Source organism: Theropithecus gelada, chromosome 1 (assembly GCF_003255815.1).
Source record: "Theropithecus gelada isolate Dixy chromosome 1, Tgel_1.0, whole genome shotgun sequence".
NCBI classification, from domain to species: Eukaryota; Metazoa; Chordata; class Mammalia; order Primates; family Cercopithecidae; genus Theropithecus; species Theropithecus gelada.
In genome coordinates, this window is record NC_037668.1 from 79,205,621 (window position 1) to 79,223,777 (window position 18,157).

The window sequence follows — 18,157 nt, forward strand, 5'->3', positions numbered from 1 at the left end:
TCAAGGGTCTCTACTATGGTTTATATTCTTTAAAAGAATATAAAATAAATGGGGCACAATGTTAATATCTGACAAAGTTGGGTGGCAAGGGTATGTGAGTTCATCTTACTATTTGCTATATTTTTCTGAAGACTTAAAATATTTCATAATTTTTTTTTTTTTTTTTTTTGAGACGGAGTCTCGCTTTGTCGCCCAGGCTGGAGTGCAGTGGCCGGATCTCAGCTCACTGCAAGCTCCGCCTCCTGGGTTCACGCCATTCTCCCGCCTCAGCCTCCCAAGTAGCTGGGACCACAGGCGCCTGCCACCTCGCCCGGCTAATTTTTTGTATTTTTTAGTAGAGATGGGGTTTCACCGTGTTAGCCAGGATGGTCTCGATCTCCTGACCTCGTGATCCGCCCATCTCGGCCTCCCAAAGTGCTGGGATTACAGGCTTGAGCCACCGCGCCCGGCCAATATTTCATAATTTTTAAAGAGGTAGGGATTTAAGGCTTGATTTGTTCACCAATGACCATCTGGCCCCAGAGCAGGCCTTGCTGAGTGTCTGTTGAGTGAGCGTCTCTGTAGTGAAGGTGAGAATGGTCCTGCTGCGTGCGGCCCTCCTCTGCTCAGACCCCACTAGGATGACCCTAACCAGGGGTGGTGACAGATGGACAGGTGGCTTCAAAGAAGAGTGGGCAGGCATGCAGAGAGGCAGGTACGGTTGCGCATAAGGAAGACCCACCCCCGTGAGAAGAGCAAGCTTGCTGTCCTGAGGCCTGCAGCAGGGCCAGAGGAGCCCAAGGTTGTAGAGGGCACTTAGGCAGGGATGTAAGCATATAAGGAAGTGGGATGAATGTGGTTTTCAGCCCTGGAGTCTAGACTTCTTTGATAGATACCTTGCTCCATGCCCTCCTTCTCTCCTGGAAACCACTCTTCTGGACCCAGCAGGGTGGTGGTGCTCAGTCAGGGCTGCGCAGAAGGAACCTACCCAACCTCCAGCTTTACAAAGACTTGGGCCCAGAGCAGGAAAGGAGCAGCCAGTCCCACTTCTCTGTGTTTTCCAAAGGAGGGACCAGAAGTCTAGGAAGTGTAAAGGACTGGCCAAAGTCATACAACAAAGATGATCAAGCTGAAACTCGCCACGCAACCCTCTCCCAGGCCAGGGTGTCCCCCAGCAACCCAGCTTCCAAGCCCTGATACAGCCACACACACGCAAGCCCTGTGGAGGCTTCTAGCTGCCAGCTGGCACCAGCCTCGTCACCTCCCTGTTCACGTGTCACGCCTCCGGCCCTTAGCAAATATTGTCACTGGTGGTGAGGCTCCAGGCAGGGTGAGCCCTCCTCCCAGCTCACCTGGGCCGGCTCTCTGCCCAGCAACCTCCCTGCAGTCAGGGCTCCTAGCAGCTGCCCCGTTCCCTGCCCACTGGGGCCCAGGAAAAGCAGAGAGTTGCTGAAGGTCTCCCGACAGTAGTGTCTGTCACTGGCGGGGGTGATCTAGGTAGGGGTCCCATAGGGGTTTCTCAGTGGGATGTGGGTAGGGTTGGGCAGGAGAGCCACGCTGAAGGTGACAACACTCACTTTTTACTATCCAGGTTCCTGCTGCACCCAATGGGCCCGGCTGGCCCATACCTTAGCCGTTTAAATTCCCCTAATGTCCCTGAAGATGATGGGGTAGGGGGATCTGACAACAGACAGAACTGAGTTCAAATCCCACCCCCAACTCTTACCTCCTGGGTGACCGATGACAAGTCACTTAAGTGCTGTGCCTCAGTTTCCTCATCTGTAACGGGGATGAGAGTAACAGGGCCCACCCCACAGGAGTGAACGCCACAAGGCAGGTGGGGAAGGCTGCTCTGAACGTGTCTGTGACTATAGCTCCGTGAGAAAGTTGGGACCCAGAAGGGGAGTGACCGACCCGGGGTCTCCGCGCCTCCGCCTCCTCGCAGCCCCCCGCCCCCACTCCTGGCGGCGGCGGCGGCTCCCAGGGGCCTGGCGGGGTGGGGGCTGGAAGCCGCAGTGCGGCCCCAGGCTGGTGCGCGGGGGAGGCCTGGCGTAGCGCCCGCCACCCGCCCCGGCCCCAGCCGGCGCCGCCCGCGCCCCCGGGCCTCCCAGCCGCGCACTTACCCCGCGGGCAGGGCTCCCGGGGCGCCAGCCGAGGTCATCGCCGAGGGGCGCGGGCTGCGCTGCCCCAGCCGGACGCCAGCAGCGGCCCAGGTGCTGCCGCCGGAACCCCGAGCCGGGCGCTGTGCGGTCGCGGACGCGGCGGCCAGGGAGGGGCGCGGCGGGGGCGGGGAAGGCGGCGGGGCCGGGCCGGGCCTCGGTCTCCCCACCTGCACCGTGGGGCCATGGCCGCCCGCGGCGACCCGCGCTCCTGCACCGCCAGGGGGTTCGGGCGGCCCCCACCCCGGCTCCGACAGGTGAGAGCCCGGCGCCCTCTGCGCAGACACCGCCCGGGCCGGGAGCTGGCGCCCTCCTCACACGTCCCCACCTATTTGGTGCTAGAAGTTCTCCGGGTCCCGAGGTCCACTTTACTGTCACTTCCCCTCCCCACAGCTCCCGCTCCGAAGCGGCCCCCACCTGAGCCGTCACCATGCTCCCGCATTAATTAGGGCATTCGTGCAGACAAAGACAGCCCCCAGAGCCAGGCCTGGATTTTAATCCCACCATCTTGCCCACTGAGTGACTGCAGGAGACCAGAAGGCGGGAAAAACGCGGTTTAGCAGTCACCGCTAGCTGGCAGTTCACACTGCCTTCTCAAATGATCCCCATAATTGCTATTTTATAGATGGGAAAACTGAGGCATGCGGTTCATTTGATTCACGCATGGTCACTCACCTAGTAAATGGCAAGCTAGGACTGGAATCCATCCCTCCTGAATCCAAAGCCAACACTCTGGCCACTTCCCCTCTTGGCCCCCTCTCCCCGGCATTCCCAGCGCTTGTGTGGGGGTCACCCACAACACTCCCCAAATGTCCACTGTGCACCGAGCCCTGAGGCGAGTGTCTCCACCTGACCTGATCTTCTGGCAGAGAGAGCCACTGGCCCATGAAGAGTTAACCAGCCACCACCTCCTGGCCCCAGATGCTGCTCTTAACCATGACTCATCAGAGCATGTGGCTGCCATTAGAGCTGTCCCTTCACAAAGGAAGAGACAGAAGTAAGGAAGGACTGTAGCTCCCCTGGAGCAACCATGACCTCCAGGACACCAGAAGAAGCAGCAGAAGGGGACAGCCTGCAGCAGCAACCACGGTGGGGACAGGACTTGCACCAGATCCCAGGGGAGCCAGGCAGTTTGGGCTTGGTGGTAGCTGCTTAAATCTAAGCAGGCTGCCTGGAAAGGCAGTGAAGTCCCATCCTGCCCATTTGTGAGCAGCGGCCAGGTGCTCATTTGCCAGAATCATCCCATCTCTGGGAGTCTCATATACAGGCACGAAAAAGATAATTAACTACTAGAAGCAAGCTATGATGACATCCACCAGCAACTATAAAGAATTCAGACAAGGGGAGAGCCTGGGGAGCTTCCTGGAAGAGGTGGTGACAGAACTGAGCCTTGAAGTTTCTATTATTGAAACAAACTGAAGTCGTGGAGAGGGTGTACCAGATCTGGGAGCAGCATGGATGAAGGCATGGAGGTGGGAAAGGGTGAGGATGGTGAGGCCACCAGCAGTACATGTAAAGAGGGTGATGAGGCTGGGGCCCCTATCGCACGCATGCCATGCGCTTTCAAATCTCTAGGCATTCAAACATGCTGTTCCCTCTGTGTGGAACACACCTTCCTCCCTTGTCACTTGTTAGTCGTTCGTGTAACCAGGAGTGGATCCAGAAGCTTACAATGGGGAGGCCACTGTTCAAAAAAAAAAAAATACAAATTTACCAATACAGGTTGAGCATTCCTAATTTGAAAAACTGAAATCCAGAATGCTCCAAAATTTGAAGCTTTTTTTTTTCTCTCTTTTTTTTGAGACAGTGTCTCACTCTGTTGCCCAGGCTGGAGTGCAGTGGCACGATCTCGTGATCTCAGCTCACCACAACCTCCATCTCCAGGGTTCAAGTGATTCTTATCCCACAGCCTCCCGAGTAGCTGAGATTACAGGGATGTGCCACCATGCCCAGCTGATTTTTGTATTTTTAGTAGAGACAGACAGGGTTTTGCCATGTTGGCCAGGCTGGTCTCAAACTCTGGACCTCAAGTGATCCGCCTACCTTGGCCTCCCACAGTGGAATTACAGGCGTAAACCACCGCGCCCAGGCTGAAACTTGAAGCTTTTTCAGCACTGTAGTTGGAGACTGCAGGCCTGCCATGTTTGCTGTGCTGTTGTTACAGCGGCCACAGCCATTCTACTGATGCTCATGTGCTGCTGAGTTACCCTGAACACTTTATTTTTTCACTGCATTAATGGCATGTTATATTTTTATTGTTAAGTACTTATGTCTGAATAAGGGTAAAAAAAATGCTTATTGGGAGCACATAAATTCAGAGTCAAAAATGATGGTGATGCCAAATAATCACAGGTTGTCCACATGGGTGGCTGAGAGAGTGACACTTCTGCTTTCTGATGGTTCAGTGTACACAAACTTTGTTTCATGCACAAAATTACTAAAAATATTGTATAAAATTACCTTTAGGCGGCCGGACACGGTGGCTCACGCCTGTAATCCCAGCACTTTGGGAGGCTGAGACGGGCGGATCGCCTGAGGTCAGGAGTTTGAGACCAGCCTGACCAACATGGAGAAACCCATCTCTACTAAAAATACAAAATTAGCCAGGTGTGGTGGCACATGCCTCTGATCCCAGCTACTCGGGAAGCTGAGGCAGGAGAATCGCTTGAACCCAGAATGCGAAGGTTACAGTGAGCCGAGATCACGCCATTGTACTCCTGCCTGGGCAACAAAAGCAAAACTCTGTCCCCCCCACCCCGCCAAAAAAAAAATTACCATTAGGTTATATGTGTAAGGTGTATATGAAACAAATGAATTTCATGTTTAGGCTTGGATCTCATCCCCAAGATAATTCATTATGCATGTGCAAATATTCCACAATCTTCAGACCGGGCACGGTGGCTCAAGCCTGTAATCCCAGCACTTTGGGAGGCCGAGACGGGTGGATCACGAGGTCAGGAGATCGAGACCATCCTGCCTAACACGGTGAAACCCCGTCTCTACTAAAAAAATACAAAAAAGTAGCCGGGCGAGGTGGCGGGCGCCTGTAGTCCCAGCTACTCGGGAGGCTGAGGCAGGAGAATGGCGTAAACCCGGGAGGCAGAGCTTGCAGTGAGCTGAGATCCGGCCACTGCACTCCATCCTGGGCGACAGAGCGGACTCTGTCCCAAAAAAAAAAAAAATTCCAAAATCCATAAAAATCCAAAAATTGAAACACTTCTGGTCCAGAGCATTTTGGGTTAGGGATAGTCAGCCTGTATAAAATTGCCAGGGTTCCCCCAGAGCCTTGGAAGGGGCCAGGTAAATGAGGAATCCTGAAGCTATAAGCTGTATTAGCTCTAAGGTAAACCTTTACTGTATTTGACCAACATTTGTTGACATTTTGCCATATGCCAAAACTCCTCCTTATCCTGCAGGTTTCAGTTCAGATGTCACCTCTTCCAGGAAGCCCTCCCTCCATAGACGGGTCAGGGACTGCCTGTGCACCCACCGCCCTAACCCCCTCTGACCTACCTTAATCACCCTGGGCTGTCACTGTCTGTGTGTGGTATGTGTGTTTGGGGTGGTGGGGAGCAAGGAGTGAGGTTTGTATGTGACTGTCTGCTTCTGGAGGGTAGGGCCTGGTCTGATTCATCTCTGTGTCTCAGGGCCTGACATCAGGTACCTGACTAGTCACCAGACACTAATGCGGGGCCTAGCACTTTACAATTTTCCTCTGAGGTTATTATAACAATGGCTGACACACATCAAAGGCTTTTTACATGCTACATATGGTGTTCAGTGTATAACATGGATCATCTTATTTAATTTTCACTTTACCACCTCTCTGAGCCTCAGTTTCCTCATCAGTAAAATGGAAATAATATTGCCGACTTCCAAGGTTGCTCTGAGTATTAAGAATTCATATATAAGCTGAGCACGGTGGCTCACACCTGTAATCCCAGCACTTTAGGAGGCCAAACAGGCGGACTGCATGAGCCCAGGAGTTTGAGAACAGCCTGGGCAACATGGTGAGACCGTGTCTCTACAAAAAAAAAAAAGCCAGGCCAGGTGTGGTGGCTCATGCCTGTAATCCCAGCAGTTTGGGAGGCTGAGGTGGGTGGATCACCTGAGGTCAGGAGTTTGAGACCAGCCTGACCAACATGGAGAAACCCTGTCTCTAATAAAAATACAAAATTAGCCAGGTGTGGTGGTGCATGCCTGTGATCCCAGCTACTTGGGAGGCTGAGGTAGAATAATCGCTTGAACCCGGGAGGTGGAGGTTGCAGTGAGTCAAGATCGTACTATTGCACTCCAGCCTGGGCAACAAGAGCGAAATTCCGTCTCAGAAAAAAAAAAAAAAAAAAGCCCAGCATGGGGTACGTAGTCCCGGCTACTCCAGAGTCTGAGGCAGGAGGATCAATTGAGCACAGGAGGTTGAGGCTGCAGTGAGCCATGATGGTGCCACCGCACTCCAGCCTGCGTAACAGAGCAAGACTCTGTCTCAAAAAAAAAATAAAGAAAATAGCAGAGTGCTATATAAATGCCCTGGTGATGGTTGTGGTGTACCACTAGACACTACTTTCCTCCCCATTTCACAGATGAAAAATGAGCTCAGTAAGGGAAGCAGAAGAGCTGCCTTTAGAGCTGGAACTCTCCCCGTACCACCACAGGGACAGTGATGCTGGAGCCACTCACCTAGTGAGTCAGCATATCAGAGTGGCCCACCCCTCAGGAGGGCCCCACCCAGGCCATTCCCAGCCCCCAGGAGCTCTGGCTCAGCCCCAGCGCAGGGTGGGGTCTGTGAGTCACCATCATCATTTCTGCCTCCCCAACTCAGGTGACCTTACTTGCATCACCTGTGTGTCCCCACCTTGAGGCGATGGGAGAGCATCCTGAGTCCTGGGTGCCTTCCTCCTGTCAGGAGACCTGTTTCCTGGTGTGTTACACCTGGGAGATACCAGGCCTGCTTTTCTCCCTCCTTTCCTCCCCAACATGCAAGAACAAATCACCAGCGTCACCACACCTCTCAATGGCCCTGAGAACCTTCACAGACTGCTTTCACCTGTGCCACTGTCAACTAAAGAAGGCCCTTAATATGGCCAGGTGCAGTGGCTCACGCCTGTAATCCCAGCACTTTGGGAGGCTGAGGCGGGCAGATCACTTGAGGTCAAGAGTTCAAGAACAGCCTGGCCAACATGGTGAAACCCCGTCTCTACTAAAAATACAAAAAAAATTAGCCAGTGGTGGTGGTGGACACCTGTAATCCCAGCTACTCGGGAGGCTGAGGCTTGAACCCAGGAGGTGGAGCTTGCAGTGAGCAAAGATCACACCATTGCACTCCAGCCTGGGTGACAGAGAGAAACTCTTGTCTAAAAAAGAAAAAGAAGAAGGCCCTTAATAAATACCTATTAAATGAGACCTCAGAATGCCCTAGAAAGTTTGTAATAGCATCACCTCCCATCCTACAGATGAGAAAATAGAGGCTTGGACAAACATCTAGCCATAGCTTGAACCCAGGTCTTGATTTCTTATTCTCTAGGGAAAAGGGGAAGAAGAGAAGAAAAGGGGGGTGTTTTAAGTGAGAGAGGTCATAGAAATGAGGGATGCAAGTGGTGACACATGATGCCATTGTTGCAGAAAGAGCTTAAGCCATGAAGTCAGCTCTGCCTGTACCTCTCAGAACCTCAGTTTTCCCATCTGTAAATCTGGGATAATAATCCCAAACTCTCAGGGATGCTGTGCGGATTACTGGGCATTATTTGGGTGACTCCTTCCCCCTTCTCAGCATCCATCCCAGCCCCTTCCTCCAGGCCTTTCCCTGGCATGAAGTGCCCCTCCCCAACACCTGCAGCCTCTGCCAGCCCGGATCCCCCCTCTTCAGACTCTAGAACCCTTCCTCTCCCACTGAACTAGTGACTATAAAGTAGATTTTCTTAAAGCTAGTGAGCCCCACCCTCGCAGGTTACAGGCTTGGGCTCGATAGCAATTCTCAAGTGAACAGGCCCATCAACAAAGGGCCTTCGGAGGGCTGTGACAGGGACAGATCTTAAATATTTTCTGGCAAGGGCCTTTAAGGAAGGATCTATTCCTGCTCCTTGGGCAGGCATGGGCTCTGTCCCCCACTAGCTATGTGACCTTTTGCAAATCACTGCCTCATTCTGGGGCAGTTCCTCTTCCCACCAGATATAAAGGGGAGAGAAATTTGGGCCAAGAATTCAAGGGCTCTCCCTGCTCTGAGGGTCTGTGTTCTAGGATCTGGGCTCTTCTACCCAAGTCTGGTCTCGAGGAGCTGGTGAGGGTAGGTCTAAGGAAGGAGCCTGGGTTAGCACAAGGGACCAAGAACAGCTCTAACTGAAAAAAGGTCAGAGCTCTAATGAGGGGTTTCCAGCATTGAGTGGCATCCTTTCAGGGGTCAGAACTTGGGATGCAGAGCCAAGGAGATCTGGATGGACTCCTGGCCCCCTATGTCCTAGCTGAGCAGTCCCAAGGAACTCATCCAATTAGACAGTAGTTCAGAGAGCAGGTTTGAAAGCCAGGGCTTGCACCTGGCACCCTGGGCCAGCAACCTCATTTCTGAAATGGGGATGATGATGGCATCAACCTCATTAGGTTGTTGCAGGGATTAAATGAGCTACATATCTATAGGGCAGATGAGCTACCTGACACACTGCAGGTGGGAATAGAAATTGGCTCCATCTGCCTGTAATCCCAGGACTTTGAGAGGCCAAGGCAGGAGGATTGCTTGAGGCCAGAAGTTGGAGACCAGCCTTGGCAACATAGTGAAACCCCTGTCTCTACAAAAAATAAAAACTTAGCTGGGCATGGTGGCACACAACTGTAGTCTGCTACTGTCTATTATCCACACAGCACCAGGCCCATTTGACACTTAGGCTAGATCACATCACAACTCTGCTCAAAGCCCTGTAAAGGCTCCCCATGTTCCTCAGTGCAAAAACTGTCTGTCTATGGCTCATGAGGTCCTGCACAATCTGTATGCTCCCATCATCTCCCGACATCATTTCCCTTTATTCCCTCTCTTATTTCAGCCACACTGGCCTCCTTGCTCACCTGCAAATATGCCAGGCACATTCCTACTTCAGGCCCTTTGGACTCGCTATTCCCTCTGCCTGGAATGCTCTTCTCACACGATTCACACTTCACCTTCTTCAGGTCTCAGCTCAGATATCATCGTCTCTGTGAGGCCTTCCCTGACCATTCTGTTTAATACATTTTTGTTTTGAGACGGAGTCTCACTCTGTCACCCAGGCTGGAGTGCAGTGGCGCCGTCATAGCTCATTGTAACCTCCGCCTCCCGGGTTCAAGTGATTCTCCTGCCTCAGCCTCCCGAGTAGCTGAAACTACAGGTGCCCCCCACCATGCCCGGCTAATTTTTGTATTTTTAATAGAGACTGGATTTCACCATGTCGGCCAGGCTGGTCCCAAACTCCTGACCTCAAATGATCTGCCCGCCTCAGCCTCCCAAAGTGCTGAGATTACAGGTGTGAGCCACGGCGCCCGACCCCATTCTATTTAAAGTTGAACCCCTGCCCCCATCCTCCCAGTTCTTCTGCCCTGCATTATTTTTCCACAGTGCTTGTTGTCATGTGACAGCTTTTTATTTTGCTTATTCGTTTATTCTCCCTCTCCCCATTAAACTAAGTTCCACAGGTAGGGTTTTTGTTTGTTTGTTTTGAGTGGGGTCTCACTTTATCGCCCAGGCTGGTCTTGAACTCCTGGGTTCAAGTGATCCTCCCACCTCAGCCTCCTGAGTAGCTGAGACTCTAGGGACATGTGGTTGTGCCCAGCTTCAGGAATTTTTTTGTTTTTGCATTACTATTTTGTTCTCTAATATATTTCCAGTGCCTAGAACAGTGCCTGACTCAATAAAAAGGCTTGCTGCATAAAGGAATTTGCTAGAATATGGAAAAATATTAAGAAAGCAGAATACAAAATTATCCACCTAATATTAAAAGGAAAATCCTGACATCTATGCATTTTAGGAAGCATGAAGAGGTACTGAAGCCATTTCTGGGGGAGGTAGTACAATATAGTGCAGGGAATAGGATATTTGAATCTGAGTTTTGGCTTCTTCACTATAATCCAGGGCAACACTCTTCACCTCCTTGTGCCTAACTTTCCTCATCTATTAAAGTGGAGAAAACAAGGCTTCCCTGGTCAGAGTTGTGTGGATTACAGATGATGCTGCATGTCACATGCTGGCTGTTGGGGCACAGTCAAAGGCAGGTCTCTTTCTTTACAGATCACAGAGAAAGGGGAAGAGAACATTCTGGAGGCAGCAGGCAAGTTCTGAAGGTGTCCAGGGGAGAGGAGCTGGGGTTTGGAGGGAGCAGTGGCAAGCAAAGGAGGAGAGAAGGGGAGAAGGGTGCCCACCCGAGTGCAGCACTGTCAAGTGGAGATTTGTCTTCCTTTTTTTTTTTTTTTTTTTTTTGAGACAGAGTCTTACTCTGTTGTCCAAGCTGTAGTGTAGTGGTGTGATCTTGGCTCACTGCAATCTCCAACTCCCGGTTTCAAGTGATCCTCCCACCTCAGCCTCCCAAGTAGCTGAGATTATGGGCATGCACCACCACGCCTGGCTAATTTTTGTATTTTTAGTAGAGACAAGGTTTCACCATGTTGGCCAGGCTGGTCTTGAACTGCTGACCTCAAGTGATCCACCCACCTTGGCCTCCCAAACTGCTGGGATTACAGGTGTGAGCCACCACGCCCGACCTGATTTATCCTCCTTTGAGTGGCCTGTCCTGTGCTCAGGGACAGCCCTTTGGTATGCCTTTCAACCACCCAGATGTAAAGCAATTGCTCACATACTCATTTACTTAGCAGTTTCTTTCAATCTGAGATTTAGCTACTGTACGTATCTGAGGAAGGATGTTTCTTAGCTTGAAATTAATTGAGTGGCAGCAGTGCTGCTTCTTGCAGGGTGTGGGTGCTGGTCAGAGCAGACCCTGTAAGAGGGAAGCTAAGGAGTAACACCTGAGGCTGCAGGAGGCAAAACAAATTTCACTCCCATGGGAGGAAAAGGAGCCAAAAGGAATGGAGTGTCTTAGCCCAGTTCCACGTGGATGGAGTCTCTGATGTCCTACCTAGTCCTAATATAATTGTCCTTTTGGCAGGGGTGTCATGGTGCAAAGGACCAGCCATTTATAGGGCAGGAAAGGATTTTACTTGAAAGTGGTAGATTTCTGCACTGCTGTTCACCTGGGAAAGACTGATCTATTATTTTATAGCCGATCTTAGCATAAGAAAGGAAGGCTTGGGAATCTTGGGCTAAGAGAAAAATTCCTCTTTTCTCCTGGGAAAGAAGATGTTGGAAGACACATTGGGCCCTCCCAGATGTGGATGTTCTACAGGAAGGCTCCTTCCAGGATGGCTGAGGGGAGAGGGCCATAACATCGTAAAATCATCTGTCCCTCACTCCTTGCTTCCTAAGGTGTTTTTAAAAATTAAAGCCTGAACAGGCATGGTGGCTCATGCCTATAATCCCAGCACTTTGGGAGGCTGAGGTGGGAGGATCACTTGAGGCCGGGAGTTCACGACCAGACTGGGCAACATGGTGAAACCCCATCTCTACCAAAATAAATTAATAAATAAATAGATAAGGTATAGCCTGGCCGCAGTCGAGCTGCTGGGGAATTAAGGGAAGGGTCTGTCCCACCAGTGGCATGGGGTGATTGCTGTAGAGTGACAGTTTACATCCCCTCAACATTCATATGTGGAAATCCTAACGCCTAAGATGATGGTATTAGGAGGTGGGCCCTTTGGGAGGTGATTAGCCCATGGGTGCAGAGCCCTCATGAACAGGATTGGTGCCCTTATAAAAGAAGTTCAAGAGAGACTCCTCGCCCCTTCTTCCATGTGAAGACGCAGCAAGAAAGCACCATCTACGAGCCAGAAAGCAGGCCCTCATCAGATACTGAATCTGCCTTGATCTTGGACTTCCCATCCTCCGGAACTGTGAGAAATACATTTCTGCTGTTTATGAGCTACCCAGTTTATGTTGTTTCATTATAGCAGCCTGAATGGGAACGAATTAAGAAAGGTGATCTAGCAAAGTGCCTCAGCGACCATTCCCCCACTAGGACAGGGTGGTGGTGGCAGTCAGGGAGAGAATGGCTGTGTTTGGCAAGGCTACAACACAGAAGAGTGGTGGGTGGCACAGGCCCCCAGAGGGGCCACGAGGGACCTTTCGGTTTTCAGATCTCAGAGCATCAAAAACAGCAGAGGGACTCAGAGGAATGGGCAGGGTGCTCCGAATATATCATAATTTGGGTATGTCATGAAACTACAGCTTTAAGGTCTGCTCTGTGGTCACATTTGCTAAATGCTGCCCTCCTCCCGCATCACGCCCCCTTTCTCCTCCCCTCTCCTACAGCCCATTGGCTGAGTGAGGAGCCTCCTCCTACTTGACCCCACCTCTCAGGGAACAGTGATTGGTTGAAGGAAGCACCAGTCAGAGTAGTCTCCTGAGCTTTTTCAGACTAAAACTGGTGAAGCCCTTCTTCTTCTTTTTTTTTTGAAACGGAGTCTTGCTGTCTCCCAGGCTGGAGTGCAGTAGCTCGAGGATCACTGCAAGCTCCGCCTCCCGGGTTCACGCCATTTTCCTGCCTCAGCCTCCCGAGTAGCTGGGACTACAGGCGCCCGCCACCACGCCCGGCTAATTTTTTGTATTTTTAGTACAGACAGGGTTTCACCGTGTTAGCCAGGATGGTCTCAATCTGCTGACCTCGTCATCTGCCCACTTCGGCCTCCCAAAGTGCTGGGATTACAGGCGTGAGCCACCGCACCCGGCCTAGCCCTTCCTCTTATAATCGTCACGTGCACTGATATAGCAGTGTGCCAGGCAGTGCTTTACATAAACTAACTCATCCGATCCTCAAAACAATCCTGGGAGGCGAGTCCTAACATTACCCACATTTTACAGATGAGGAAACTGAGGCACGAGAAGCTAAACAGCCTGTCAAAAGTCATACTGCTAGAAAGTCTCAGAGTCAGGCTTCAAAACCAGCCTAAGGCCAGGCACAGTGGCTCACGCCTGTAATCCCAACACTTTGGGAGGCTGAGGCGGGCGGATCACTTGAGGTCAGGAGTTTGAGACCAGCCTGGCCAACATGGTGAAACCCTATCTCTACTAAAAATACAAAATTAGCTGGGCGAGGTGGCGCATGACTGTAATCCCAGCTACTCCGGAGGCTGAGGCAGGAGAACCCGGAAGGTGGAGGTTGCAGTGAGCCGAGATCGCACCATTGCATTCCAGCCTGGGCGACAAGAGTGAAACTCTGTCTCACAAAAAATAACACCCCCCAACCCCCCAATACACACACACCGAAAAAACAAAACCAGCTTATGTGGCTCCAGAGTACTTCTCACTGCTTTGGTTTACCATCCCAGGACTTGAGCTTGGAAGTTGCTGGCAGCCATGCCTCCTACTGAGTGGAGAAGCAGGTGAGTGTTAGGAGAGAATGGAGCTGGCCACAAAGAGAAACTGCATTGAGAGGCAGAAATCTTCAGGAAAGGACAAAGCAAATCAAGCACCTCAGATCACAGATTTGAAGAGGTTACAGGAAATGTGGCATGCTGGCAGAACTGAAGTTGCAACCCAAATCTGTTTCTCAATGACACCCAAAAGGACCTAAATGTTCCAAGTTTAAACCCCTCCATAACTGATAGTGGGACAAAGGTTGCTTGAATGTCTTTCAAGGTCTTGTCATCAGGGATTGAGGATCTGATGGACCACAATGTGCTTCTCACACTAGAGCCCTCTCCTACCCCTTACAGTCATCCTCAGCAACAGGGGGCAGAGCAGAGTCCTGGGATTAAAAGCTTCAACACTGTAAAACTTGGAATTTTAAATCACAAGTCTGGGAATCACAAATGCTTCAACTTGCAGGATCTGAGAATCACAGAGGTCAAAACTCAGCACTGGCCTCAAGTCCAAATTAATTCCCAAGAAAGAGACCCCAAAGCCACCCAAGGATTCCAGCCACCAAATTAGAAACTCCCAACCTAGAAGCATCTGAGAGCTCCTCCAGCCCAAGCTCAGGAGAATTCAGGCTCAAGAGCAGGAATTCTGACTAAAGCAGTCCTAGCAGGCCTCCAGCCTCCTAGGCTGGGCCCCTCCATTCTTGAGGAGGCCCCTCCCTCCCACAGCAGATCTGCCACTCAATTACTCTCTCCAAAGCAATCTGCCTGTCTGTACACTCCCTTTTATTTTTGGTGCTGTCTCCTACCACGAGTGGGCGCTTCTACCACAACTTAGCTATGGTATGGCTAAGAAGGGCCTGGTTTGTAGGCTGAGTAGGGGGGTGGTCCCCACTGTAACATGCATGGGCGTTAGGAATGGTCCCCTTTCCTTTTCCCAGCAGTTCCCAGCTACCCAATCCTGGTGCCTGGAATCCCACAATTGACTCCCAAACCTTTCAGAATCCTCTCTGCTCAATGGAAATGCCCTGGAAGGAAGATTACCTCATACCAGTACTGAGAAGGAAGTGAACACCGAATATGCCCCAGTGACTGTTAGGTCCTTTACAAATGACTTCAATAGATCTTTCCACAGCTCAGAGAGTGGCTATTATTTTACAGCTGAGGAAACTGAGGCTCACACAGATCAGACAATGAATCAATGTCAAAGAGCCAGTAAGTAAGCGGCAGAGCAGTGGTTGAGCACCCCTCCACATCCCCATCCCCCTGCCAAGTTCTTTGCCCTTGGCTATGCTGTGGGACACAGGGTGGTGTGGTGGGCGAGGGGTGAGGGTGGAGAGGTCACAGGTCCTGAGCTGGGAGAATGGAGTCCCAGGTTTGAGCCTCGGGTGTGAGACCTTGTGTGGGCCACCGGGAGTTGCCCACACAAATTCTCTGGGTATTTGTGCCCAGCAAGTTCCAGCTGAAGTACAAAGGCGCATGTGCGCAGGCTCACAGTGCACTTCCTCACACAGGCCCATTGGGGGATGTGGAGGCCTCTGCTTGACCAGAGACCACCCCCACACCTTCTCCTCAGCCTGTCCATTCACTGCTTCTCAATTCTTCCTTCTTAAATTCTGTCTCCCATTCCCTCCATTCTCCTAACCCACACCTCAACATCTCTCTCCTGGACCATCACGCCAGCCTCCCCTCTGCTCTCCCTGCACACTGAGAGGTGAGTAACATACACACACGGGAGACCCCGAAAGCTCCCAGGTGCCCACAGGACAATGCACAGCTGGATTCTCCCAGGCAGGGCAGGTCCTGGAAGGCAAGAAAGCCATGTGGCCCAGGGATCTCGTGCTCCTCAGAAATCATCCCCTCATGTCCTCATCAAAACCGAAATGCACTCTGAGCCCCATTATGTGCTGTGCTCTGGGAACATGGGGACAAATGAGCCCTGTCCCCTTTCCATAAGTAGTGGAGAAACAGAAAAGGAAGAGGTGACAGTGATCCAGCATTAAAATGGTCTGTCCACAAAAATCCTTTCTCCATAGGACAGCATGGTCATCTTTAAATAAGTAAATGCCCTGCTAAAGCTCTCTAGTGGTTTCCCACCACACAGTGAAACCTAAATTCCTGGTCCTGTTTGTTCTGGCTAGCCTGCTTCCTGGGTCTCAGTGATCTTCCATCACTCGCCCTCCTTTCTTCTCAGACACAGCTCAGGCTTTGATGTGAGCTAACCTGCCTGCAGTGCTTCAGCACTGCCAATTTTACTGTGCATCACATTATCTTATTGTACGCCTCGCCCAGCACCCATTTCTGATGTTTGTTTGTTTGTCTACTTGTTTATGTCTCTCTCCCACTAGAACCTGGTCGCTCAGAGCAGGACCTGTATGTCTGAAGTAACACCATACCTGCAGTGCCTAGTGCAGTGCTGGCCCAGCACACCAGTGCTCAACAATGTGCGCTGAAAGGCTGAATGAGAGCCGCCAAAGGGTGGTGAAGAGCCACGGAAGGGTTTTATTTTCTTTAATGTTTTTTCCTTTATTTATATAGAGATAGGGTCTTGCTATGTGTCCTAGGCTGCTCTCAAATTCCTGGGCTCAAGCGATCCTCCCGCTTGGCCTCCCAAATTCTTGGGATTACAGGCATGAGCCACTATGCCTGGCCCATGGAAGGGTTTTAAAGTAGAAAATGGCTTGGTCTGGTTTGTGCTTTAGAAAGGATGCGTAGAAAGGGAGAGCCTGGAGGAGCTGGGGAAGGAGGCCTGATGCAATAGTCCAAGGAGAATAAACAGCTTTGAGAGACACTGGGAGGTAAAATCAACAGGACTTGTAGACGGGGGTGGGAGTAAGGTAGGGAGGTGTCAGGGATGACTCCCTGGTTTCGGGCTTGGGCAACCATTCACTGACATGGGGACACCGGAGGAGGAACACGTTTGGGGCTTGCCAAGTTTGAGGTGTTCACAGGACAGTCAGATGGAGGTGTTGGGAGGACAGTTGCATTCCCCTCTCCCTGGCACAGCAGGGTGAACTTTAAAGATGTAGGTATGAAGGGGAGGGCTGAACCTCAGAAGAGAGGTCAGGCCTGTCGTCTCCTCTCACAGGAACACAACTGGGGCCCACTAACTTATCCCGGAGGCAGGGCCAGCTAGGGAGGTGGCTGACACACGCTGCAGGGCTCGTCTTGGAGGAGCTGGGGTGCACATAACTCACCCTGGACTGGGACTGGAACCCAGGAGTTGCCCCACCTGCTCCTCGGATGTGGACAACCCCTCAGGGACACAGCGCCCTGGCTTCATCTGTGCGGGCACACAGCGTGCCCACACTTGGCTCATGCAGACCTGGGGAGAACCAGGTGAGAGGATGGAGGGCTGAGCGCAGACACCGCTGCCCAAACCTGACCGCCAGCCCCGCCTGAGGTCCCGCTCACCGAGTGGCCTTCGCAGGTGGCCCGCGTTTTGCGACACTGAGCGGCGCTCAGGTGGGACCGCGTCTACCCTCCCCAGTCCCCGCCCTGCTGGGGGCGAGGACAGAGAGCAGGGGGCGCACGGCGCTGCCCCTCCCGGGCCTCCGGCTGACCCCCACGCCCAGCAGCCGCAAACCCTTTCCCCAGCTGTGCCCCTCAGCTATTTCCCCGACCTCGGTTGGGTCCTCCGGCGGCCCCTTGGTCCCGTCCGCGCCTTCCGCCGAGTCCCCGCCCCCGCCGGGTACCTGCGGTCGCTTTTCCGGGAGGCCGCCTCCTTCCAGGTGGTCAGAAAGGCCATGGGCTCGGACGCGGGCGCGGGCGGCCCCCCGCGGCTGCGGCGGCGGCGGCAGTGGCGGCTACGGTGGCAGCACCTGGACGGGGCGGGCAGGGCGGGACCCGTGGCTCCTCCCCGCCCTGGACCGGCGCCTCCCTGCCCCAAAGTGGAAGGGCGTAGGTGTCCCTGGAGCGGGCCTGAGGTCCCTAGGCAAGCCCACTCCCACCCAGGACTAGAAAGGACTCCGAACACTCCGAAACCCCTCACTGGGCACCAGGAGAAACGGAGCTCCAGGCTTTGTCCAAGGTCACAAGGGGGCCAGCCGCCGGTCTCCCACTCTGTCCAGATCCCAGCCTCCAAACTGAAGGGGCCGCACGATGGCCTTACCAGGGTCCCTGCGGGACATAGCAGCACCACTGACCCTGTTCCCTCCTCCCTACATGCAGAGCCAGTTTTTCTAGGGCCTCACCTGAATGGGGTCAGAGGCTCGGGACTGAGTCAAATGCTGGGCACAGAGCACCAGCCGCAGGGGACTGATAGGCAGGGAAGTGGAGAGCAGCTGTCTGGGCCTGAGGGTGGAGGCTGCAGGCCAGGCCAGGCCCTGGAGTGACCCACTTCACCGACTTCTGAGTCCAGTCCCCCGTGACAGGATGGGGGACAGAGGAGAATGAGCCACAGCTCCATCTCCATATTTTATCTTAGGCCGTGTACATTTTTTTTTTTTTTTTTTTCTGATATACTGATTTATTTTCTTTGTTTTTTTTTGTTTTTTGTTTTTTTTGGCTGTGTACATTTTTGGTTTTTATTTTAAATTACCACCACCAAGCAGAATCAGCTCTGGAGCAAGGGGATCCCCGGCATGCAGTCCAGGGGCTTT

At 52.4% G+C, this 18,157-nt stretch overlaps 1 protein-coding gene across 4 annotated transcripts in view; it reads right to left on the reverse strand.

The window, feature by feature from the left end:
• The window catches only part of TTC39A (tetratricopeptide repeat domain 39A), a 58,913-nt gene extending 41,550 nt beyond the window's left edge, over nt 1-17,363 (reverse strand). Inside the window, exons 1-2 of one of the 4 annotated variants that reach the window (XM_025387693.1) lie at nt 17,252-17,363; nt 15,288-15,359 (exon numbers count right to left, since the gene is read on the reverse strand). In XM_025387693.1, coding sequence (XP_025243478.1) covers nt 15,288-15,359; nt 17,252-17,304 — 125 coding nt within the window. In that variant the 5' untranslated portion in view covers nt 17,305-17,363. Of the gene's footprint in view, nt 1-1,705; nt 1,870-2,102; nt 2,222-15,287; nt 15,360-17,251 lie in introns of those variants that run through there. The other 3 variants (XM_025387702.1, XM_025387720.1, XM_025387729.1) reach the window with 3 other exon arrangements.
• Between the last annotated feature and the right edge of the window lie 794 nt (nt 17,364-18,157).